At 49.0% G+C, this 24,233-nt stretch overlaps 1 protein-coding gene across 7 annotated transcripts in view; it reads left to right on the top strand.

Moving 5' to 3' along the window:
* Positions 1-5,996: 5,996 nt before the first annotated feature.
* Wwox (WW domain containing oxidoreductase) overlaps positions 5,997-24,233 on the top strand; it is a 758,639-nt gene continuing 740,402 nt past the window's right edge. For 3 of the 7 annotated variants that reach the window (XM_048355070.1, XM_048355069.1, XM_048355075.1), the window contains exons 1-4: positions 6,002-6,240; positions 9,229-9,293; positions 10,114-10,171; positions 10,657-10,835. In XM_048355070.1, the coding sequence (XP_048211027.1) occupies positions 6,134-6,240; positions 9,229-9,293; positions 10,114-10,171; positions 10,657-10,835 (409 nt within the window). In that variant the 5' untranslated portion in view covers positions 6,002-6,133. Of the gene's footprint in view, positions 6,241-9,228; positions 9,294-10,113; positions 10,172-10,656; positions 10,836-24,233 lie in introns of all 7 variants that reach the window. The other 4 variants (XM_048355072.1, XM_048355071.1, XM_048355074.1 and 1 more) reach the window with 3 other exon arrangements.

Below are 24,233 nucleotides of genomic sequence, written 5' to 3'. Positions count from 1 at the left end.
GCTGGTATAACATGGAAGGTTTTTAGACTAAGCTTCTTTATAGAAATATGAGTATATAGTAGGTATAAAAATTAAAAAAAATAAGCAATAAAGACAATGGCATGTAGTCAGCTTTCTATCTGTATAATGAAATACTTAACACATGGAAGAAAGTTTCCTTAGCTCATAGTTTCGGTGGCTTCAAGTTCAAGACTGGACAACTTGGCTTAGTCACACCAGGATGATGGTGGCAGGTCAGGGTGAAAGCAAGCAAGCGATCACATCTCAAGCTAAAGGGCATGTTCAGAGAGAGAGGATGAACAAGGTTCCTTAATCCAGCCATCTAAGTGCCTCCCACAAGACCCTGCCACAACCCCGACCTGGGAAGACAGATGGAAACAGTTAAACCTCCTGAAACCCTCGCATGTAAGAAACACACAAACTGGCCGTGTAATCATCCATTACCATGATCAAGTATTATGTTCTGTACCTATTTAATGGTCAGTCACGTGTCGGTCTGACAGCGTAACAGGTCTGTTCACGCCAGTCTTACCAAACCTCACCCGAGTGACAGTTTGTAAGGGTAGGATAGCTACAACGTTGACAAAAGCTTTTCAGCTCCATTATTATCAATGGGACCAGTTGGGAGGGGTTTTTAAAAGCTTTATATATTTACATTTTTTGAATCATCACTCTATGTTTGAATCTATTAGTATCACTGGAAGAACCAGTTACACTTAAATACTACTACTTTAGGATCTCACATCTACGCAAGTTTTTATGCTGCCATTGCTGTTCCCATTAAACTGCTTAACTAGACTGTATAAAATAACTTCATTGGCTTAAAATGGAATTACACAACTTAGGCTGGAGGGGAAGTGGGCATTTTAGAAGCAAAACAATTCTAAATATATTCTGTCCTTCAAATAAATATCTTTTTTTTTATTTCTTTCCTTGTTGGATGTGTTTTGTGAATAATGGCCCGTTTTGCAAATGTTAACTACCTATGCTTGGAGTTAAGTTTTAGTTCTTTCCCCATTGCACAATTAAAAAAAAAAAAGCCGGAATCCAGCTCAGTGTGGATGTGTTTGGATGTTGATTATAAATATTCAGGCTGTGTTGGAGTGTACTAAACTTGACAGAATTTGTGTGAGTGTGTGTGTGTGTGTGTGTGTGAAAACCATGGATTTGATAAAAATGGTAGTATAGGTGTATTGGAAAAACATTTTCACCCGGCAATGAGGAGCTACGGTCTGGGGTGGACTAGATAGACTTAAAAATATTTTGTGTAGTGGCTCACACGTATAATCCCAGCTCTGCAGGAGGCAGAGATTGGGGGAAGACCAAGGTTCAAGGTCAGCTAGGGCAACGGTTAGTGAGATCTCATCTGAATAAATAAGCTGGACATGGCAGCTCACACATATAATTCCAGCTCTATGGGAGTAATTCATACATACCAGGGTCACAATCTGATCCTGGCCTGGATCAGAAATGTCTAACGTGTGTGTGTATGTGTGTGTGTGTGTGTGTGTGTGTGTGTACACCAAATTTGGGACTTGAACTCGGGGTACTCTCACTTGTTTTTTTCCACTCCAGGTGGCACTCCCCCTCCTCCCCCCAAGTCACACCACCTCTTCTGGCTTTTTGGTGGTTAGTTGGAGATTCACAGACTTCCCTGCCTGAGCTGGCTCTGAACTGTGATCCTCAGATCCCAGCCTCCTGGGTAGCTAGGATTCCAGGCATGAGCCACTAGTGCCTGAGTTGGAAATATCTAACAATTACTAACAGCAAACAAGTAAGTGTTGACTGACTAAGTGAGTCAAGGCATTCTAGCAAACACTTTTCAGGGTGAGGCAGAAAGGTACCATATCTTGGGATTACAAATCCCAAAGCCTTTGACCGGCAAAACATCAGGCTCGATCTAGCAAGGAGTGTTGGTTTCAGTTACATCAGGTTTGTGGAGCTGTTGTGTGTGGTGTTTTGTTTTGTTTTGTTTTTTCATCGTGAAGGGAAAGATGAGGGTGAGTACATGCTATGTGCTTAGCCCAAATTCTAAACATGATGCTCATTACTGTCCAATCAATATACGATTGAAATCATCTGATCATTACACCATTTTAAAACCCAGAAAACACCAAGTTTCAAAAGGAGGTGGGTTTTTTTTGTTTTTTTTTAAATTTGGCTTTCCTAAAATCTGATGTATACCTCCAGGCGTAAGGAAACTTTGATTTATTTGTTAAAAACAACAGCAGTGCATCAAACTGAAGCCAGCACAGCCAAACCGTATGAAATACATTCTTAGACAACAATGGCAAAGAATACAACAACAGCTGAACTGAATCAGGAAGCATAGAGCCTGTACTGTGAGCCACTTAAAGATCTCCTAGAAGAAAGTGTTTCACACGCCTAACTCACACTGACCACCCAAGCAAACTGCTTAATTTCAAGCTCAACCTCCTACAAGGACAAGAAGTTTCCACCCCACAGTGAACTCAATACTTGCAGGCGGCTTCCATCACAAAGTTACTCACACGAGAACAAAGAGCCACTCATTTACACTCTCACTCATTTACACTCTCAACAAGCCCAGGTTGCCCTGGCACCTGTGCCCATTTTGTGCCAGGTACCACAGCCCCCAGCATTTACCAAGAACAGACATGCAAACAACTCACAGCTCTGGAGACTGGGAAGCCCAAGACCTGAGGGGCCAGCACTCGGAGAGGGGCAGCGTTTGGCGTGGTTTTTCTATACAGTCTCATGGTGCAAAGGCAAATCTGAGAAGAGGGCGATGGGGGCTGAGCTCCATTTTATAAAGGTTGTCATCCACTCTTGAAAGTTGACGGCCTAACTACCTCTTAAAGGGCCCACGACCCAGTAATATCATTTACCTTTCGTTGGATGTGACTCATGGAGAAGACAGAGGCTTAAGCCGTAACAGCCCTCACGTTCCCCTCCTTTATCCACTACAAACGCCACACACTCTTGTCAAGAGCTGCCTCCTGGGAGTTGCTTTGTGGTTATCAGGGCTGGCTCCGGAGCAGAAAGGCACCATATCTTGGGATTACAAACCCTAAAGCCTTTGACCAGCAAAACATCAGGCTTGATCTAGCAAGGAGTGTTGGTTTCAGTTACATCAGGTTTGTAGAGCTGGGTGTGTGTGTGTGTGTGTGTGTGTGTGTGTGTGTGTGTGTGTTCATGAGGGGAAAGGGGAGGGAATTGATCTCCTTCGTGACAAAGATAAATTAAGGAAATGTGCAGCCCCAGGAATAGTAAGCTGCACATTCTTCCCACTGCATACATATCTTTTGAACAATACCAAATTGCGGTTAGCAAGAATGAGTCAATCTTATGATCACAAATTTCCAGTTATTGAAGAAGTAATCCAAAAAGAAAGCAAGTTCAAATGTAGGAACTCTCTGCTGGGAACTGGGCTTTAGCCTTGCAAAGAACAAGCGGATACAGACCCCTGCTGGGCACCTGTGGAACCACACTTGCTTATTTTTTAGTTTTTAATCTTAGAAACAACCCTGTTTTTTTTTTTTTATTTGTGTTTTTCTTTTCACTACTGGAGATTAAACTCACAACTCACTTGCTAGGCAAATGCTTTACCACTTGTGCTATGCACACTGCTCTTTTGCTTGTATTTTGTTGTTGTTTTTTTTTTTGAGACAGGTCTCGTTCCACGAATTACACAAACCATTCTTGAGGCTTTCTTGAGGGTTCCGTTTTGAAAAGCTCGCCTTATTCCCAAACTTTCTCAAAGCTTTTATCATCTTACTAACCAAGTAACTAGAGCTTAACTAAACCAAGTCAAAGGCAGTTCAGGGTGGGGGGTGGTGGCAGAAGCCAAAAGCAAGTAGGGGGATGCTTGTGAGGAGAGCATAGAAAATGTAGCCCACAGGGTGAGAGGGGATGGGACAGACAGGAAAAAGAACCTTTCCTTGGACTTGCTCTTACGTAATCTGAATGACTCACTATGCAGGCCAGGCTGGCCTCATATTCTCTGTTGTCTAGGCGGTCCCCATATTCATAAAAATTCTGCCTCATCCTCCTGACTGCCAGAATTACAGACACGCACCACCACACCTGGCTTCAATCCTTATTCTCACAAGAGACTCTGCTTGTGGCATGTATATGAGCCTGACTACAGCAATGCATTGTAGTGAAGCCCAAAGACTCTACATCCTACAGTCATTCTAACTCTTGACAGTTCCCCAATGTCTGCATGTCTTCTTAATCATCTCATAGAGTCCAACAAATAAGACGCAGGAAGAAGGTGAACAAGATCGCATCATGATAGTCATGGGGGACACTCATCGCAGGACACTGAACTTTATCTGTCTCTGGTTTGATGCCAGGTCACAGGTCATAGGTCACAGGTGGCAGGAGAGGCTCTGGCCAGCGCAATCTGAGGTCAACCCAAGCAATCATGCCTTGAATAGAGGACCCAGATGCCCAAGAACCCGAGATTTCTCACTCTGACCTTGTTTATTCCCCCTGTGACTTGATTTCCTAGGAATAAGTAGGTTTAGGTGAGAGGTCACTGGGTCTAACTTACAGTAAAGAAAGGGACAGCAAGTGAATATAAATCGCTCAGATTTGAAAAAAAGTCAAGTTACAGTTCGTTTGAGATGGGATAATAGGACTGTTAAAAGCAAACAGAGCTTTCACTAAGGTAGATTTTGGTTGGGTGCGTTCAGTAAGGCAGGCAGAAAAGCTGCAGCAATAGTCAATTTCAGGATTTGAAAACAAAAAGCACCATTGTCACTGTTCTTGACTTATGTATATATGTATACATATGTATACATGAATATATAAATATGTTGGTATTATATATGTTGTTATCATATATGTGTTTGTATATATAAGCATATGTATACACACATATATCTCCAGAATTTGAACTCAGCTCTTCATTCTCACTTATCTGGCTTGCTAGCCTTGGCATACTTCCCATTGAGCCATGCCTCCAGCCTAGCTTTATGGAATCTTTCTGACTTTTCTTCCAAGGCTAGGTTCAAATCAGAGACTCCCAGATCTCAGTCTCCAGAGTAGCTGGGAATACTGGCACAGGGTAAAATATATAATTTCTTGATGGAGGCTTGAATTCTTGGAGACATAGGCCAGTAGCTTTCCCTCTTACATGAGATGGGAAACAATAAGCAGAACATATTATGGAAAACTACTTAGGCAAAGCCACATTGAAATCATGCTTCAGTTTACAGATACAGGATATGTATAGATTGGATATTTATTAGATACACCAGGAGGTCCTGAGTTGTAAACTCAAGTTGAGTTGCTTGTAAACTTAGAATTTTGTTTTGTAACTTATTAAGTTCTCAGCTCTAAGAATTTTGCTGAGTGCTAGCGATGGAAATAAGTGTAACCCTGTCCGATTACTTAGGAGTAAAGAGATAAGTATGTAATGAAATAATGGGATTCCCCAGTGGCTCTGTTTTCCTCTGATTGTGTCCACTTGGGTAGTTTGCATGGAGACGTGCTGATAGCCTACAAATAGCTCTAATGTTGTTGTGCTTACATGCATAACTAAGTTTGTGAACCAACTTGCGTGATGGAAATACCTGGAAAAACTTTTAATCAGGGCCATTTGCTCTTCCTGAGGTCCTAATACAAGGAGAGGGTGGAGCCTGGGACCCACTCTACCACAATTCATCCTTTCTGCTCTATTTCCTATGCCAGTTGGGCCTGGACTACATTTCCCATGATGCTCTTTCGCCGCATCTCCTGTAGGATTGGACCGAGCAACGCGGAAGTGATGATGGGTCGCCCAGCAACGGGCGGAGTCCTGGACCCTAACTGGACGTGCACGCCTCCTTCCTGAGGCCTTCGGAGTGACGGAGCTCCGCTCCATCTTCTCGGCCGCAGCGCCTTCTCCACGTTTTCCTTCCACCTGAAAGGCAGCTTCGTCGTCTCCAGCGCCTTCACGGCCGGCCTCTTCAGGCTCCGCCCCCTTTTGCACAGGAAGTCGTAAAATCCAGGACGCCGGATCGCCGCCGCGAAGTGGACGGGGCGGCGCTGGGCGGCGCAGTGCGCAGGCGCGCGCGTCGCTCGGTTGGAGCGGGAGTACGAGTTCCCCGGCGCGGAGACCTCGGCGGCGCCTGGGGGCACCGGCCAGTCCTTCCTGCTCTCCGCCATGGCCGCGCTGCGCTACGCGGGCCTGGACGACACGGACAGCGAGGACGAGCTGCCCCCCGGCTGGGAGGAGAGAACCACCAAGGACGGCTGGGTTTACTACGCCAAGTAAGGGGCCGCGGTGGGGCCGCCGGGCCTGGGGCGCACCTGGAGAGAGACGCGCCTGGACCCGCGGCCGCGCCGGCCGGGGCCCTGCGCCGCCCGCCTGGCGAGGCCGTGCGGGCGCAGAGCGATGGGGGCCGGGGGGCCGGGGGCCCCTCACCGGGGGGCCCGGGGTCCCGCGGGGGCCGGGGCGGGGGGAGGGGGGTCACCTGTCAGCGCCCCGGCGCGCCCCCTGCTGACCAGCACGCCGCACTGCACCGTGCGGCTGTGGCAAACCGTCTTCTTCCTGCAGAGATTGAGACCTTAGAGCAAAGGGCAAATGCCCAGCCCCTTCCCGCCTCCAGCGGGGGGGCGGGGCGGGGGGGAGGTCTGGCTGGGGAGACTTGTGAGTGTGTAAGTGTGTAAGCAAAGGTCCTAAGTGCTTTCCCAGAAGAGCATTGGAAACCAGCAGAGCCTATCTCTGTCAGGTTGCAAGAACTTAGTTTCAGGTTCTCATCTGTAAAACAGGTTGCTCCATCCCGCCATTCGTTGTGCACCGAGCATTTAATTTAGTACAGGGTCGAATAGATAATGCTCCATCCAGCCACTGTCAGGCTTTCCTGATGTTTCTAGAGGTGACCCGGGGCCCCTTAGGCTTGGTGTGAGTTTCTTGGGGAGTGTGTGTGTGTGTGTGTGTGTGCGCGCACGTGCTCGTACTGGGGCTTGAATTCAGCCAGGGCTCCATTCCCTAGCATTTTCACTCAAGGTGGATACTCCCGGCTCTTGAGTCACAGCTCTACTTCCCGCTTTTGGGTGGATAAGTGGAGATGTGAGTTTCATGTGCTTTCCTGCCTGGGTTGGGTTCAGCTCTCAGCCTTGAGTATCTAGAATCACAAGGCCTGAGCCACTAGAGCCGGGCCACCTGGAGTGTCTTAAAGACAGGTACTGAGCTTCCACTGTTATATCCCGAGAGCATGCTTGCACACACACACACACACCTATTTTTCTTTTCCTGAGTCTGAGACCAGGACTTACTTCAGTACCTGGGGGATTTGCTCATTGGTTAGTGCTCATTTTGCTCATTGGTTAGTGCTCTACCAGCTGAGCCAGGCCTCCATCCCCACACAGCTTTCTTCTTTGTTTTTTCCCCCAATCCTGAAGACTGAACCTAGGGCCTCACACCTGCTAGGCAAGTGCTCTGCCATGTGAATCACGCCTCCAGCACTTTCCCCCTTGCGTTTTGCTTTAGATATTTTTCAGTTCGGGTGTCACACTTTTCTGTGTGTGGGAGGTCGGAGCTGGGGCTGGGATAAAAAGAAATCCTCCTGCCTCTGCCTCCTGTGTAGCTGAGATGACAGGAGTTTGCCTCCATACCCAGCTGGGAATCTTTTAAAGCTTCTCAAGCGAGTAGATTATCACTTGGCTTTGAAACACAAGTAGTATGTAGTACATTGCTGACTTTTAGCTCCTGGAAAAGTGTTTAGAACACCTTCTCGTGGGCTGCCCTCACCCTCCTTTTCCAGAGATTGGGTATGTTGGGCCCTCTCATTGCCCATGTGATTCACCTGCCAGGCGTGTGAACCATTGCTACCTTAAGCCACCAGGCCAAAAAAGAGAATAAAACTCCCCCCAAACCCTGGTGAGTTCATTCCATACATGAAGAGATCTGAAGTGCCACGCCCCTTGCCGCCCACCTGTTACAGGGGCTACCTGAGACCCACTTACCACCCTGAAGTGCTCAGTCTTGCTGGATAGAGTGGCAGTCATGGGCGAGCCCCGGTGCAGGTGGGAATTGAGCTGTAGTCTGCAGCACGAGGTGTGTGTCAGCAGGTGGAGGCGGTGTTAGAGCTGACACCTGCGCTGTGTCTTGGGAGTTAGGAAGGTGAGTCAAGGGAGCAGGGGGGTGTTTGGGTTTTGGGGTCCTCACTCCCGGAAGCTCACCCTCTCCTGCCCAGCTGCCAGGAGGTGGTAGAAACAGGCCACAGCCGTTTTACAGAAATTCACACTCGCTACGAATGTCAACTTCATTGACCAGAGTGGAGAATGCACAGTTCAGGATCTAGATGCCCGTGTGCTTAAGACACATTCTCTTCCATTTCGGCAGGAGTGTGTGAGCTTTTGGGAAGCCCAGCCTCGTCTTCGAATGCGTCCCAGAACAGCAGCTGACTGTTTCCCTGATGAAATAATTGTGTGTTTTCCTGGCTACCTTGTCACCGGGTGACAGGTGGTCCCCGCTGTTGGCCCATTAGTTATGACTGTGTTGTTTGGAGATTAAATGCTGGGTATGGAACAGAAATCAAACCAGTGCCTATTACCAACTCGTTTACAATGACGGCCCACGTTCCTGAGAGCGTGTCATATGCCGGGCGCGGCAGGCAGCTGGGGTGTACGCAGCATCCTCAGCCGCCCCGAGGTGACCCCAGTAGCCCCACTCGCACATGGGGAAGTAGAGGCACACCAGGGGCGGGCAGCTGGATGACTCACAGCGCTGTGCTCCTGGCGACCTCTTGGTTGCCCTTGGGACTTGGTGCTTAATGGGACACTTTGAAGTTGCATCTGTGGGAAGACCAGTTATCTTAAGATTAACCCTGTGTCTTATCAGCACCATAAAATAGATGATGTGGATTTGTCTGTATCATCTGGGAGAAAATGAAAACAAATAGAAAACTCAGGCACTGTTGTAGAGGTTTTGGGGACTCGGGGAGTTTCCTTTCTAAGGGTAGACCACAAATCTGGTAGTCCTCCTCCGCTTCTCTGAATTGTTCTCCTCAACGGGCTCACCCGGGTGGGGTTCCTGAAGGGTTCGGGGTTCCCAAAGGATGGATCCTTCCAACCTTCAGACTTGGGGCCTGAGGTAGTCAGGACAGTGCAACGCTTTGCACATTCTCCTCGCAGTCTGATTTGACTCCCATTGAGAGAATATTGCCTGGGAAGGAAGCAAAACTGCCGTTTACTTTTCATAAATGTTAGAAATGCTGACCTTTGCTTATGGCTTTGTGTGTTTGGTTTTGACAGTCACAGCGAGGAGAAGACGCAGTGGGAACATCCGAAAACAGGGAAAAGGAAGCGAGTAGCCGGAGGTTCGTATGCCGCCCCTCCGGCATCTTCTTGGATTGGGAGCGTGCATTGGGTTGGGAGGATGTCACAGGCGGGTGTGTGTGTGTGTGTGTGTGACAGGTGGTCGTATCCCCTGGCTCCCTGGAAGAAGACCTTCAGGAACTCTCAGGGCCCATGGGATTTGGCCCAGAGGAGGTGATGCCATCTTAGGATAGCGGACGGTGATTACTTGCTGGTCTTAAATAAAAAGTATTAAAGTAATTGGGGCCTTTGACTCTCAGTTTATTAGGTTTTCCTCCAGTTGCATTGTTGGAAACATTGCTCTTGGTTTATACCGGAGTTAATATCAGTATTTTATAGGACTCCACACAGATTGCCATGACTCCGGGGTCACGGTACTTCTGGGCAAGTGTTCCTTCTGCAGAACAGAAGTTCAGACAAAGGGAGAGTGTACGAAGGCCCCTGCTCTTAAAGCGTGCCGTGTGAAGACACCGCCCCGGGACGGCTCTGCGGTCTTGCTGAGGCACTCCTCCAGCGTCTGTGAGCCCGTGTAAGGGAGCCATGACACTGACGGAAGCAGCCAGCCGCCTTCCTAGCGTAGGAGCTGACCGGAGCGTTTCAGAACGACCAAGAATGAGACAGGGTTTGCCGTGGCAGGAGGCAGACAGAGTGTGGGGTCCCGGTGGGATCCTGGATCTGCTCTGTGACTGCCGTGAAGGGAACTCGTGACCAGAGCTGGTGTCAGGAAGGGTGGGCTCAGGGGCTAGGGCGCCTTTTCTTCCATACCTGAACGGGGCTTCCGTTCCCTCCGCCATCCATAGACCTGTCTTTGCTGTGTTTCAGATTTGCCCTATGGATGGGAACAGGAGACTGATGAGAATGGACAGGTGTTTTTTGTTGAGTAAGTATCTACACAGAAACTCACTTCCACTCAGTGCACTTCTTTTTATTTATTCATGTTTTGTGTGCTGGGTGCTGTCCCTTAGTCCCTCCCCTCCCCCCCACACTGTACCACATGAACCACAGCTCTACTTCTGGCATTTCAGAGGTTACTTAGAGATAAGAGTCTCAGATTTGTCTGCCCCAGGCTGGCTTTGAACCGCCATCCTCAGGTGTCGGCCTCCTAAGTAGCTGGGGTCACAGGCGTGAGCCACCAGCACCTGGCTTGAGGTGCTCCATAATAGGATTCTGAATTATGAAAGGCGTTATGTACCGGTCTCCGTGCCTTCTCTGGAAGCCCAGGAGACCGCTGCGCGGTTGCTCCTGCGGGCGTCCCTCAAGGGCCTGGATGTTTGGGTTCCAGGGCACGCCTGGGCGTAGGGCAGCTCACATCCGTGTGCCGCTGCTCTGCTGTGCGTTCACTGCACTTCCCGTTTCCCTCCGCAGCCATATAAATAAAAGAACCACCTACCTGGACCCGAGGCTGGCATTTACGGTGGACGACAATCCCACGAAGCCGGCCAGCAGACAGAGGTACGACGGCAGCACCACCGCCATGGACATCCTGCAGGGCCGCGACTTCTCGGGCAAGGTGGTCCTGGTCACCGGGGCCAACTCAGGCATAGGTAGGCTGCCAGCGGACCGCGCTGTCATTTTACTCACTTTGTACTTTTTATTTTTTTGGGGTGACTGCTATGATGAAATGCACGTACATGAGGCTATAATGACATTTTTCTTTAAGAGTGGGTCTCTAATTTGAACATGCGTTATCACCCTGACCGCTCCTGTTTCATTACAATGTTACTGGGAAAGGCTGTTGGGGGCCGACCTTGAAACAGAAAAGCTGAACACTCAGCAAACGGCGGTGGCTATTTTGGTGCTTGGGGACTGTGGACAACGGGCTCGGAGAGTTTTGACCCTGGTCTGTGTGCTGCATGGACATATTCCAATTACCCGGGTTACTCAAACCCAGATTGACCGGTAATGGGATCCGGGGCCAGTTGGCATTGTGTCACGACTTGGGAGCCGAGGATACTGCGGGCTGCCACTGGTCACTGAGCCTTTCATTCTCCCCTGGGACCGGGATCTTATTTCCCCATTAGGTCCGGAGAATTCGTCCTTGTCCCCGCCTCTGCGTCACCTTCCTTACCGCCACTGTTGGGCCACAGTGACCCTCAGCGGGCGAAGGGCTCAGGAGGGCGGCCTCCCGCACGTGAGCAGCCGTTGAAGCAGCAGTGAGGTGGGCACCGCCCCGCCTACTCTCCCGTTCCCGCCAGTGCTCCACTTACATCAGCATCTGAACCAGTAATGGGCACTAGCTTTGAGGAAGGGGGACGCTCCTTCAGATTCGTTTACCCATCGAGTGGGGTGCGTCCCCTGTCCCCTGCCCTCCGTGTTCATCCCCCGCCCCGGTGTTGGCCCCTCAGATCCTTTTATCTTCTCCACGCTCCTGTCCACATCCCCTTCTTGAGCTTCCGAAAGCACCTCCCAGCGTCCTGAGGTCAGCGCAGGTTTATGGTTGTTACTGCCGTGCGGTCGCTGTGCCCAGGGCCTTCAGCTCAGCGAGCGTCTCGGTCAGTGTGGCCCCCATTCCCTGGGAGGGTCTCACAGGCCACTGTGGGGCAGGATCCAGAAGCTAACAAGGCGCTGGCCCACACCAGGCGTCTTACCCGGTTGCTTTGGACATGCAGATGTTCTCTTCCTGTCCTCTTGTGGTATCTAGGGGTGACAGGACGGGAGGGGGGCATCCTGAGACATGGAAAAGAAACATGCCCTTGGCCGGAATGGCTCAGATCTCCACCTCTTCGCAGCTCCCACTTTTCCTGACGTCCTTTTCCCTGTGACTGCTGTTCCCCTTGTGGTCCCTGCAGGAGTACGGTCCCAGGGGTGTGGCCGCCACAGTGCTCAGGACGTGAGGGATGTGCAGAAAGTTCTAGGGAGCCTTTGCCATTCAGGCACCCACGGCTCCTCTCCAGCGCCTTCCCTCAGTAATTGCCTTTAACAGTGTCGTCCCCCCTCCCCGCCACCCCCATCCCCACCCCCCAGGAGGGTAGAGCTGGGTGAGTCCTGAAGATGTTTTATTCTGAATCCTGCACATTCCAGGCAATCAAATCCTCGCAAATCACTTTCCCTGGGCAGCAGTGGTATCAGGCTGAAAGCAAAGGAGAGGCTGGGGAGAGATAGACACGTGGCTCTCCGTCAGGATGGAGCTGGCTTTTGTGTCCTGCGTGGCTGCCTCAGAAAGTGCCCTTGCCGAGTAGCCTGTGCCTTCCAGATAAAGTCCTGCCTTCAGCTCACCGGTTTATAAATGGCCGTCACGACTTTGTTCTTGCTCGTTTCAAATCAAGCAGGCTGCGCACAAAGTGGATTGGCTCCTTGAGCTTCGCTGGTGTCTTGAGTTCCTGGTGCCCTGGGACGCCAGGGGGGTGGGGTGGGGGGCGGGGGGACGTGGTCTCTGTCAGCAGTGGGGTCTTCAGCCTGTGGGTGCCGTTCTCTCCGAAGCAGAGTGGGTTGCACCAAAGCAGAGCAGGGCTTATCCACAACTGCAAACAGATACCCACTCTGCCTCGCAAAGGCTCATGTCCAGACCTGATATTCCAGCGCTTCCTTTTCCCGGCGTTGCTGGGCCCCTGCCCCCAGTGTGCGTGGCTGCCTTGTTGGCACACTGGTGAGGCCCAGGGGAAGGAAGGAGCATCTGTGGTCGGCTGTGGGGTTGTTCCTGGTCCTTTCAAATGTCCTCTAAGCAGAATTTGTCATCATGCTTCTCACGTTGTCTCTAGGTGATTGAGTGCTCTTGAGTTTTTGATCATTGTGGCTACTAGAGGAGTTTCTGAACTCCATTCAGCTCAAAAGGATCAGGTGATCCTGGAAGATAGAATGGTGTGTGCCCATCGTTCATGAGGTCCTGTGTTAATGGTTGATGGTTGCTGCTTTACCTCTAGTGGCTGGATTCTGCTGTCTGGAGATTGGGGGTTGGCAAAACTGCAGCCCCTCTAGGTGTGATCTGACCTGCTGCCTGATTTTGGAGAGATTTACTGGGACAGCAATGCCCATTTAATGTATCGCCAGCCCTTGAGAATTGCAGTGGCCACTGTGAAACCTAAAATAGTCACTGTCTGGCCCTTTACAGAGCGCTTGCTGACTCCTGCATTACATTCTTATTCAGTGATTGGCCAGCCTCGCTTTACATAGGATGTGGACGAATCCCCAGGCTGCAGGAAGGCTGTGCTAACAAGGCCCCAGTAACTGTGGGGAAGCCCCACCGATATCTAGCACGGCCAGCCTGAGCTCTTTCTCTTTTTTCTAGGCAGCTGAAGGCTAGGATATTGTTTCCTCAGAAACTAACGCTCTTCTCTCCTTGACCTTTGTTTAACCAGCTTTCTGAACCCGAAGAACTTTGTAGATTGAAAGCTGTAGCTTGTGGACCCTTGTCTGTGGAGATCAGCACCTCATTGTCCCCGGGGGAAGTCATCTCTCCACCCAGAGCTTCTGCTAGCCCATCAAGAGGCCCGGAGCCCACAGCCCCACGGCTAACCAGTAGACAAGGGAGGAAGGAGCTCACTGCTGCCTGTGGGCAGCCTGGCCTCAGCAGGAGGGCCTGGCGTTTCCTGGCTCTCCGGAGTCTGCTGCTTGCTGGCTCTGGCTTTGTATAAGGAGTGGAAATGGCTTCAACACGGTACTCCTGCATCCCACTTTGGGAAGTTTCAGAGAGGGAGAGGGTGGGTACTTTCCTCCCAGGCCCTCCCCACAGTTTCGACCTGTCTGCCCAGCCAGGTGGGCCATGCACGGACATGCTTGGGTACAGAAATGGGCCCTTGAATCTACAGGCGGGGCGGCTCCCCCTAGTGGGGAGCTCGTGGAATGACCGCGCCCGGGCGGGCCTCTGCTGTGAGGGCACGGATTGACTTTCATCGCGTTTGTGGTGGAACAGCCAGGACTTTGTCAAACATCCATTAAAAGACTATTAACAGTGCTGAGAAAATAAGCTATGTTCAGTCCAGTGTTGTGTGGTCACAGTGATAAAACTCGTTCTTTATTCCAGTCTTAAGCCAGCAGTGGCTTACATTTTATTTTTAAATTCCTTTCAGAGTTTGGTCAGGATGAAAAATTCCTTCGACCCTTTGAACCTTTTTAATGTTGGGCTGTATCGAATGTGGTGGGTTTCAATCTGGAATAGCCTGGCCTGGATTCGATTTTTGAGCCAGAGGACCCATTAAGAAAAACAAAACCGTTTTTTTTTTTTTTTTTTTTTTTCCCCCTGCAACGAATACAACCTGGCTAGCCAGGTATCTATCAGCAAAATGTATTTTAGGACTGATGCTTTAATTTTCTGTTGGTTTATGTTTTATAATCACCTCCATGAGGTTTATTATAGTGATTCTCTCTCTCTCTCTCTCTCACACACACACACACACTCACACACTAAAATTAATGTACTTTGGGAGAGATATAAAAAGTATACATTCAAGGTGTCAAGGTCACCCCCCAGATTTGTTCACCCAGAGACAGATGAAGATAGCACGTTTTCTGTTAGGATTCCCAGAATGTTTGTGTGGTGAGATCACAGGCGAATGGTGTAAGAACTCGAAGCCTGGCTCCCCGATGGGGCTGGACTCGCCGTCGCCGTGGGAAGCCATCCCTGGCCCTGAGTGGCGTCCGTGCCGCACTTGCGCAGGACGGATGATCTCACCCCCGGCCCCGGGCCGCAGGCCGGCCAGCTCAGCTTCCTCATCCCACGGACCTTCCCCGTCATGAATTCCAGAAGTTCCCCTAAATCCAAGACCACAAAGGAATGTAGACACAGAGGTTTTCTGGGGTGAGACCCCAGGTGAACTCGTGTGTCCTTCCCTGCAGGCGGTGAGCCTTCAACTTTGGGGCCCTCGGTGTTGCTCGTCCATTTAAGACCCTAGTGCTCATTAAGTGGAGGGGAAAAAAATCCTGAAATAATGTAACCTTTTGGGAATTAATTAAAAGCATTTGTGACAACTCTTCTCCTAGGCTAGAATACATCCTTTTACTATAAGCAAAATGAGTTGGGGTTGGGAAAACGAATCGGACTTTTTGATAAAATTGGGGGGAAAAGTTCTTGAATGACATTGAAGTTACTATCTGAACAGCCATTTTACATGAGAAGACTCTTGGCCACCGGACAGATGTTACTCACTGATTATAGCCGGAATAGGCCAGTTAAAGGCAATTTTACAATCCTTATCTTACAGTTTGATAGCCAGTGTGAAAGCTCTGAATAGGCTCACCTAGAGTAGGTTTGCACACCCAAGTTTTTCCTGTGGCGTAGACCCTTTTAAAAGTCTGGTTAGTCTCCAACAGAAACTTTTCTTTTTTTTTTTTGTCATGCGATGTTTATCCATTGAATTTTATATTTTTGTGTAGGTTTGTGTTTGTAACTTTCTCAAAAGTAAGTCACAGATGAGGGCCGTTACAAACTGTTGTTCAATGTTAGTGGTTTAAGCTGATAACTTAAAGAATATTTATTCTACGCCATTGAGACTTTTCCAGGGCTGTGTAAGAAGTGAAAATTCACCAATTATTTTGCTTAAAATTCCGGTTAAAATGATTTTATTTTCCTGCCTAATGCCCTGTCATTGTTATAGGGTCTTAAGGAAATGATTCGGGGTATTTTCTGTAATGAACCCTGGTGTGGACATGTTCCCATGTGTTTTTTGCTTTCTCCACTAGAGGGCGCCGTTGCTCTTCCACATAATTAAACAAAGGCGGGAGCTTGGCATGGTTTTCTTCCTCTCAGCGGGTCTTGGTTTCATTTTGGTTAAATAATGCCTTTTACTTTTCCTAACCTATCTTTTAGGTGTCCCTTGTCTCAGGCATACAGTTTAAGCTGAAGACCCCCGTGAGTGCTCATGCTTGGTTGTTTTTTTTTTGGTCCCTCTCTTGGCTTTGTGCTTTTGTTTGGTTTGCATAAAATGCCAAGGATGAAGAGATCCACTTGATGAAAAGGCCCATTATACTGGGGAGCAGCCTGCCCCGCCAGATTATACAAGGGCCTGTGTTTCAATGGCAGTATTGGTTTTGAGTGAGCTGGCATATCAGTAGTCCTTGATTTTTGTTCCTAAGTGGAAATTGTAATATTTAAATATTAATGTCCTCTTTAAGGTTCATGGAGTATGCCTTGTGACCCTAGTTGTTGTTTTTTGTGTGTGTGTTTGTTTGTTTGATTCCCCCACCCCATAAGATTATTCGTGTCTCTCCTGCCTGAGGCACGGGCCTTAGAGTCCTGTGATATGTTTTAATTAGATTGTTTATTAATGACACATTCTTGTAGAAGAAAAAGAAATATGTCCTTTTGGACTCGGTGTCCATTTCTGAAATAAGAGGCTGTATGATGTGTATGAAGCCAGATAATGGGTAGCAGCATATGTCCTTGGGGGGAATTTTGAGTTGAACTTTGTAAATTAAACTTCCAGGTAGACCATTATTTGCATATTTGAGCTATCAAATCTGCCTCATTTTGGCTTTATAACACTGCTTATTTTCAAATTTCAAATGAGGACCAAGTTTTAATACGTTCTATACTTTATATTCCCCCTCCCACCTCCTCCTCCCCCTCCTCCCCAGTTTTCTCTTTGGGAAATGTGAGAGCCCGGGAGACTTTGTAAATATGTACTTGTAGCATTGCAAAGTTGGTTCCCCAGAGTAAAGCTGTCTTGATCGTTCCTATGCAAATGTGTTCATTGTTTGTCAAATAAATTGTTAAAACTGGAAGACTAGTGGGAATTCTTACCCAGTTGAGGAAGAAGGGGAGGCTGAGGCTGGCGTCCTCAGTCACAGCTCACAAGTGATCTTTGCACTTCTCCTCACCTTGGTCCACAGGGCCTTCCTGCAAAGGGCTCTCGGAAGAAGACACACATTCATTTCATTGGTTGGAAGCATTTCTTGCCTAAATCGTCTCCCCGGTGCGTTCATGCAGCAGCGGTGCGGTTCATGAAGTCCCGGTTTGGTCTGGCTCAGCGGAGGTGTGGAGGCGGGCCACGTGGTTTTACGCGAATGGCTTCAAATCTTGCCGTGTTTGAGGCTTTGCTTGGCTCCTCCTTCCACCAATACTCATTATTCGACGCCACATTCAGACAGCTGCCTCTGAAACCAAATGACGATTTCCTCCCCGGATCTGAGATGGTGGATGGTGTGTGTGCACGGGAGATGGGGAGAGTGAGAGAAAGAGCGAGACAGACAGGGAAAGGGAGAGACTGGGGAGAGGATTCATATTCCAGGCGCTTCGCTGACTGTCTGGGCGGAGGACAGCTTGCAAGATGAGTAGAGCTATGAATTTTCAGGAAGAACAAAAACCAGTGACATTTCTCATGTGGTTGTATAGACATTGAAGTCAAAACAAACATTTTTCATTTTGTAAAATGTGCTCAGCGAATCTGACTTGCTGTTTATTGACCACGATAATGCGATGTTGTTCTGACCAGCTTCAGTCCATCCCTTAATCTTCACCGTGGCGCATGCAGCTGCCTCGGAGTAGGGTCACAGCAAAAGAACAGAGAGGTGCGGTAACATGCCTGCGATCCCGGGGCTCTTGATGGTGCCCGCAGGACAGGACTCTTGACTCCCTGTGTACCACATTGGCTGTCTGCCTGTTCAGGGAAATCCCAGGGCACAGTCCTTGCTGATCTCTCCCCACGCCTGGAAACGGATTGAGCCGGGCAAATGCTGAAGGCGAGGTGTGGCCCCATAGAGGGTGGGTGGAGGCAGGTGGGGTTTCTAAACCACGGAGACATGCGTGTAGATGCTTTCTTTGTGCAATTGTCTAGTGTTGTGTATGTGACACAGGTGTTGGGGAAGGGTTCTGGGGACGGCAGCTAGCATTCGTTCAGCTCGTGTGTATGCCAGGTGTTAAACTACGTTAGCTGTGCATGCCATCTTATTTCAGTCATTGTAAAAATTGTCATTAAACATTCACGCCAGCTTCTCACCAGCTAGACGTATACCACGGATGCTGATAGCCTCCGCCTGGGGTGTCAGGCACCGGTTCCTTCCGCTTCTTTCCGCGTGTGATTTTCCAGTTGGTGAGACTCTCTCCTGGCTGTTAAATGTGAGCGTGGAATGGTTGCATAGTATTCCATCCTTGCTTCCACTCCTCCCCCTAGTGTGGCGCATTTGGGTGGGTTCCAGCTTTTTAATAGCTGTGGAATGGGGATGAACATTTTGTAATTAAATGTTTGTACTCATCTGGGACTGTTGTCTAGCTTTGTTTTGTGCAGTAGAATTGCAGGATTAAGGGATTTGCGCCCTAACCTTTGCATCTTGATTTGCCCCCTCAAACTGGACCCCTGCAGTGTTCTAAGGAGAAAATGTCCATTTGCCTGCATTTCTTGCCTACTTGGAGAGTTAGCACTCTGTAGAAGTGTCAATTAAATGTGCACGTCTCTGATTATTAGTAAGATTGAGCTGCTTTTCATCTTGCCATTTGTATGTATTCTGTCATGAATTGCCTTTTTATTTTACACGCACGGGCATTGGGAACGTATGGATTGCTGGTGGAAGGCCTCTTCCATGCGGTATAATTTAATTTTCAAAAGGCCCCTTTCTCTTTGAAATTCATTTATCTCAGAGCGTCTGTTACTTGAAGTGCACATTCAATACTGTGGTCAAAAGGAAGTTTGTAGAGAAGTTGGCTCTACTTCCCAATTTGCTTCATTGAAACCTTTTGGGCATTTCTTCCCAGTGTCTACCATGGGCACTGCAGTTCCGGTACTGCACATGAGGAGGGAACACCCAGGAGATTCCAGCTCACCATGGACAGCTTACTCTGCGTGTGTGTGTGCGCGTGTGCGCGCGCGTGTGCGTGTATACGCGCGCACGCCGAGATGACTCGGTAGTGATTTGTATTTTGGCTTTGTTGCATCGTTTTCCCAAGATCTATTCATGATCCGAGAGTACCACTCTGAGCTTTTCAGGCACCTTTTCTCCCCTGATGAGCGAGCCCCGCTCCCGGGTGCCGCATCGGTGTGGTTTCCGCTGGGGAGAGGCAGGCAGGCAGGCAGGCGGATCCGTGTGGGTTTGTGTGTGTGTGTGTGTGTGTGTGTGTGTGTGTGTTTAATGGAAAGAAGTTATGACTGGAAACAGACATAGCCTAGTTTCCAAGCTGACCACTGCCCATCTCAGCAACTTCCTCTGTACCCCTGTTCCACATCTGTGAAACCCCAGTGAGAACCTTTCTCTGCCCATTTGTTAAGGATCAAACCTCCTCTCCATTACGCCTCCCGCGCCCCCAAACCAGCCACTCATCCTTTGAGCCACCCGATGGGTAGCCGTTTCTGGGATGGGGAGGGAGGGACGGAGTCACTCCAGCGTCGGTTTGGAGTTTTCTGAGCTTCCTGGCTTTTAGGCGCTGGAAAGGCTGCCCTCCTAGCTGTGCATTTGTCCTCCAGGGACCTCTCTAGGGAACTCTCGTGGGCATTGACTTGTCTTTGGTATGACAGGAAACATTTCAGATAGCCTTTGTTTGGAGGGCCGATAGTTACTTAGGCCAGATAACAGAAGAGAAAGACAATAAGATGAGGTTGTTTTGATTGTCATCAAGGAACAAAAACCACTTTCAAGCTGGGGAAAGGAGAGGAAGGGAAAGTATTAGGCCTTCCATGAACTTTAACCCGGCTGTTGCTTTTGAGGGTTTGACATCTGGGCAGTTGTTCACCTCAGTTTATGTTGCTTTATCAGACTTCTTGGTGTGTGCATTAAGTCTCAATGTGGATCCACACAATTTTATCGTTTCTTAACATGAGTTGGCCATTTGGGCACCCATGGTCACACGTGTAATCCTTCTTACTCCGGAGGCTGAGATCTGAGGAGCCAGGTTCAAACCAGCCCAGGCAAACAAGTCTGAGAGACTTGTAATTCCAACCAGCCAGCAAAAAGCCAGAAGTGAGGCTGTGACCCAAGTGGTAGAGCACCAGTTTCGAGCATTCAAAGCCCAGTTAGAGTGCAAGGCTCAGAGTTCAAGCCCTAGTTCCAGCACAGGAAGAAAAATAAAATTAACCCTTTTATTGGAAACTTCTGGGATCTAGTAGGGAACTTTGAGACAGTCATGACAGTCGTGACTCAAGTTGAGTCGGGTGGCTATTCCGAGCCTTCCTCTCCTCATTTGTAGGCCGAAGGGAGCACAGCTTTACCATCAATCACGATTGCGTGCAGGCAGAGGCAGCCGTGGAGAGCCTCTGAGGGCAGGAACAGCGACCTCGGAGCTGCGGAGCCGTGGTTCCTACAGGACTACAGCTTGGGTGCGGTCCCACCCGGGCCCCCCGACATCCTCGGGTTGGGGCATGGCAGAGGGCTGTGCAAGGCTTTTCCTCCATGTTCACACTTAAAGGGAGCCACGTGTCAGAGCGAGGTTACACACTGCACACCGACTGGGTGGCCATGAAGAGAAATCTCTTCTCCCGTGGACAGGCTGGGACTCCAGCCAGACCGCCACGGGCAGAAGCGTCCCGCGGCCGGGAGGAGCTCTCTCTCCGCAGAGGCAGAAACATCCACAGGGCAGAGCTGTCAGACGTGGACATGTTGCCTCTAGACCGTACCGTTTCTCCATGGTTGGCTTAAGCTCTCTCTGCCCTCTTGGGTCACAAAAATGTCTTCCAGCTGCCTGTCTGTGTTGCCCAGAAAGGCGGCTGGGACCTCTCAGTCCAGCAGCTAGGTTCCAGAAGCTTCTCTCAGCTGAGAGATCATCAACATAGTCCAAATAGCATTAGGGTGGGGGGGGGGCGGGGGAGTTGCCGTTACAACTTTATGTACTAATGGAGGAAGTTCTAAGTTACCAGAAGGAGTGTTTGACAAGGTGGAGAGCACACGGGGAGGGTCACAGGGAGGCTGGTCCCCCCACTACCCCAGCCGGCCAGGCCGGCCACTCACAAAGTCACCCCATCCGCCCAGCCCGCCAGGCCCGTGAGTCCACAGTGAGTACAGATTACTTGCCCGATGCGCTTGCTCACTCCGTGATCTCTTTCTCTCATTACTGGGCGAGCCATTCCCTCCAGCCCTTTTTCTTTGTTGGGAGAGATTCATTTGTATTTGTGGCTTGTCACATGCCACGCTGTCACCGAGCGTACACACACACGTGCAGCTGTCATTTGTATGATCCTTCTGTCATCATTGAGAACATCTGTTTGTTTCCAGTCTCTGCTGGACAAGGCCACCACGCTAGCATAAAACAAAACACCTTTCTTCATTCACCTATGGTTCAGAAGTCCGAAACCCGCCTCACTGGGTGAATGTGGAGGCATTAGCAGGGCTGGTTCTTTTCTGAGGCTCAGGTGGGAGCCTGCTTACCTCTCATGTCAAACTTTCCGTGGCTGCTTGTTTTCCTTAGCGGGTGGCCTCACCTGCCACCTACCCACATACCGCTCTTCCCACGCTGCCAGGGCAGAAGGAATTGTTCAGGCCCAGCTTAGGGATTGTAAAATGGGGAGATGGTCCTGGATTAGCTGGTGGGTTCTGAGTAAGGGTCCTTATAAGCTGGAGGCCTGGGAGGAGGGAGCTGTAAAGGTGCTCCTTGCTGGTCTTCAGTGTGAAGCAAGAGATCACCCCTGCTCCACAGGGGTACAAACCCATCAAAATGTAAGTAACTTAGTCTCTGTGCTTCTAGGACAAAAGTGTGTGTGTGTGTGTGTGAGAGAGAGAGAGAGCGTGCAAAGGACGCAGAAAGAGAGACAGGGATAGCCATGTGTGCACGCACATACTCCTGGGTAGTTTGTAATTTATGTATTTGTCTACTTGGCTTTAGAGATAAAGGACATGAAAGGTTTTTTTTTTTTTTCTTAATACTCAAGACAGCTGCGAATAAATCCTGAAGTACATTCTTTTTAGTGTTTTTCTTTTTCAGAGTTGAGGACCCAGCTCGAGGCCTTGTACTTGCTAAGCAAGTATCTTCCACTGAGCTAAATTCCCAACCCTCTGAAGTACGTTCCCACAAACTAAAGAGACTGTTTTCTCTCTCAGCCGGTGCTGCTTTTCTAGTCTTGCCATCTTGTGAAGCGCTCTTCTACACACGCATCTCCCCAGTCACGTGAGGACAGTGAGTATCGTCGTCGCTGTGCGAGAGCACACTCACCGCAGCCTTGAGCCCTGCGGCCCTGCGCCCAGGTGCACTTCCTGCTTCTGCAGTTGATGTTCACTGCAGGCCCATCGTGTGCCTTTGTTAATAATCAAGCATGCTGTTGCATGCCTCTAAAGGGTCACCCGTATCTCAAGGCACTGCTCAGACGGCACAGGTGGAAATGATGGCTTGTGTCAGTGGCAGGCTTGGCTTTGCTTAGCTGCACTTCCTTTACTGTTTTTGCTGGGTCTTGTTTCTGCTTTGCTCCCTGCTATGTTGTCTTGAGTAGCCGTGGGCTCCTTATTCCTTACATTGCTGATAGTGTAGCTGAGCTCTGCTAATGCTGGTTATTAATCTGACAATATATACCAGGGAGGTTTTATAATTGCCATAATTCTTCCTCGTTCCATTCCATTTTCCAGCTCCTCGATGGTGCAAAGCACAGCCCTGGAGCCCGAGGTGGAGAGCTGTGGCGGAAACATAGGATTCCACCGCATTCTGTCAGGGCTACAGTCAAGTTTCTGGATACTGTTTTGGATCTGCACATTCACATTCCAAGCAACCCTTTCATTGCCAATTATGCAAAATGCAAACATAAGCTAACTTAGATAGGTCAGCACACTGAACTTTTAGGGAGTGACTTCTTGTTTGAGTTAGTACAAAGGTGGTCTCACTCGAAGAATTTACTAGTGTTCAGCTTTTCAAAAGATACTTTTCCTTTTCAACCTCCAGTATCAAAATACTAGAGAGAAATACAGGAGAGGAAATTGTGTGGACTTGTGCTGATGGGTAGGAAGGTCTAGTTACTGGATCTTCCTTCCCACACACCATCGAAGCGGGCTTATCTAGGCAAGCCAGCTCACAAGGCAAGGCATGTGCTCGAAAGCTGCCCTGAGCTCTCGGGGGTCAGGATGGGGACAACGTTGCCACCCTAGAAGTGAGTCTTAACGCATTTCCACTCACGTGCTGTCAAGCCCTACTCTTTTCTAACAGATTTTGCAGCTCTTGCTGAGGTACAAGGGAGCCACCTGAGTTTCCTCATGTTTCTTGACTATTACCTGTGAGAATAGCTTTGTATTGTGTGATCGTGTGTGTGTGTGTGTGTGTGTATGTGTGTATGCATGCTTATGTGTGCATTTACATGTGTATTCACACATGGGTAGGGAGGACTGCTCTTGTAATGTATAGCAAACAGCAAACATTGTTAATGGCGACCTTACCTATTTGCTTAAATATTAGCCCTGGATTTCAGAATCCATGTACTAGCTGTACCAGGCCAGCTATGCGAAGTTTTTTTTTTTCTTTGATTGGTCAGTTGTGGAGCTTCAACTCTGGGCCTGGGCGCTGTCCCTGAGCTCTTTTGCTCAAGGCCAGCACTCCACCACTTGGATCCACAGCACCACTTCCAGTTCTTAAGTGGTTAATTGGAGATAAGAGTCTCAAGGGGACTTTTCTTCCCCCGGCTGGCTTTGAACTATGATCCTCAGATCTCAGCCTTCTGAGTCGCTAGAATTATAGGCATGAGTCACTGATGCTGGCCACGAAGTCTTTATGTAAGAATTTAACGGTCTTTTTTGATAACTTTTTAAAAAAGTCATATTTTTATTATCTTTAAGTAGTTGTACAAGTGGTTACCATTTAATAAATAGTTATAAGTACAGTATTTAACTGTATTCCGAAAGCTGAGTATCACTATATATAGGAGTGTGGGCTGTGCCAAGATTATTCCTGCACCTACTATGCGCTGCTGCCTGCTGAATTTCCCTTCTTCTTGAAGTCTTAAGGAGCCGTCCGCCCCTTTTCTTTTGTTTCTTTTAACCTTCTTTTTCATCATGACAGTTGGTATGAGACTTTTCTTTCACACATCTGATATTCAAGAGTATATCGCTGGCTTATCTCTTCATCTCCTGTTTAGTTTCATATTTTACTTTAATTTCTGTATGTCAGCATCTGT

This window comes from Perognathus longimembris, chromosome 10 (genome assembly GCF_023159225.1).
Source record: "Perognathus longimembris pacificus isolate PPM17 chromosome 10, ASM2315922v1, whole genome shotgun sequence".
In the NCBI taxonomy this organism is placed as follows: domain Eukaryota; kingdom Metazoa; phylum Chordata; class Mammalia; order Rodentia; family Heteromyidae; genus Perognathus; species Perognathus longimembris.
This window is presented reverse-complemented; position numbering and strand designations above follow the sequence as displayed.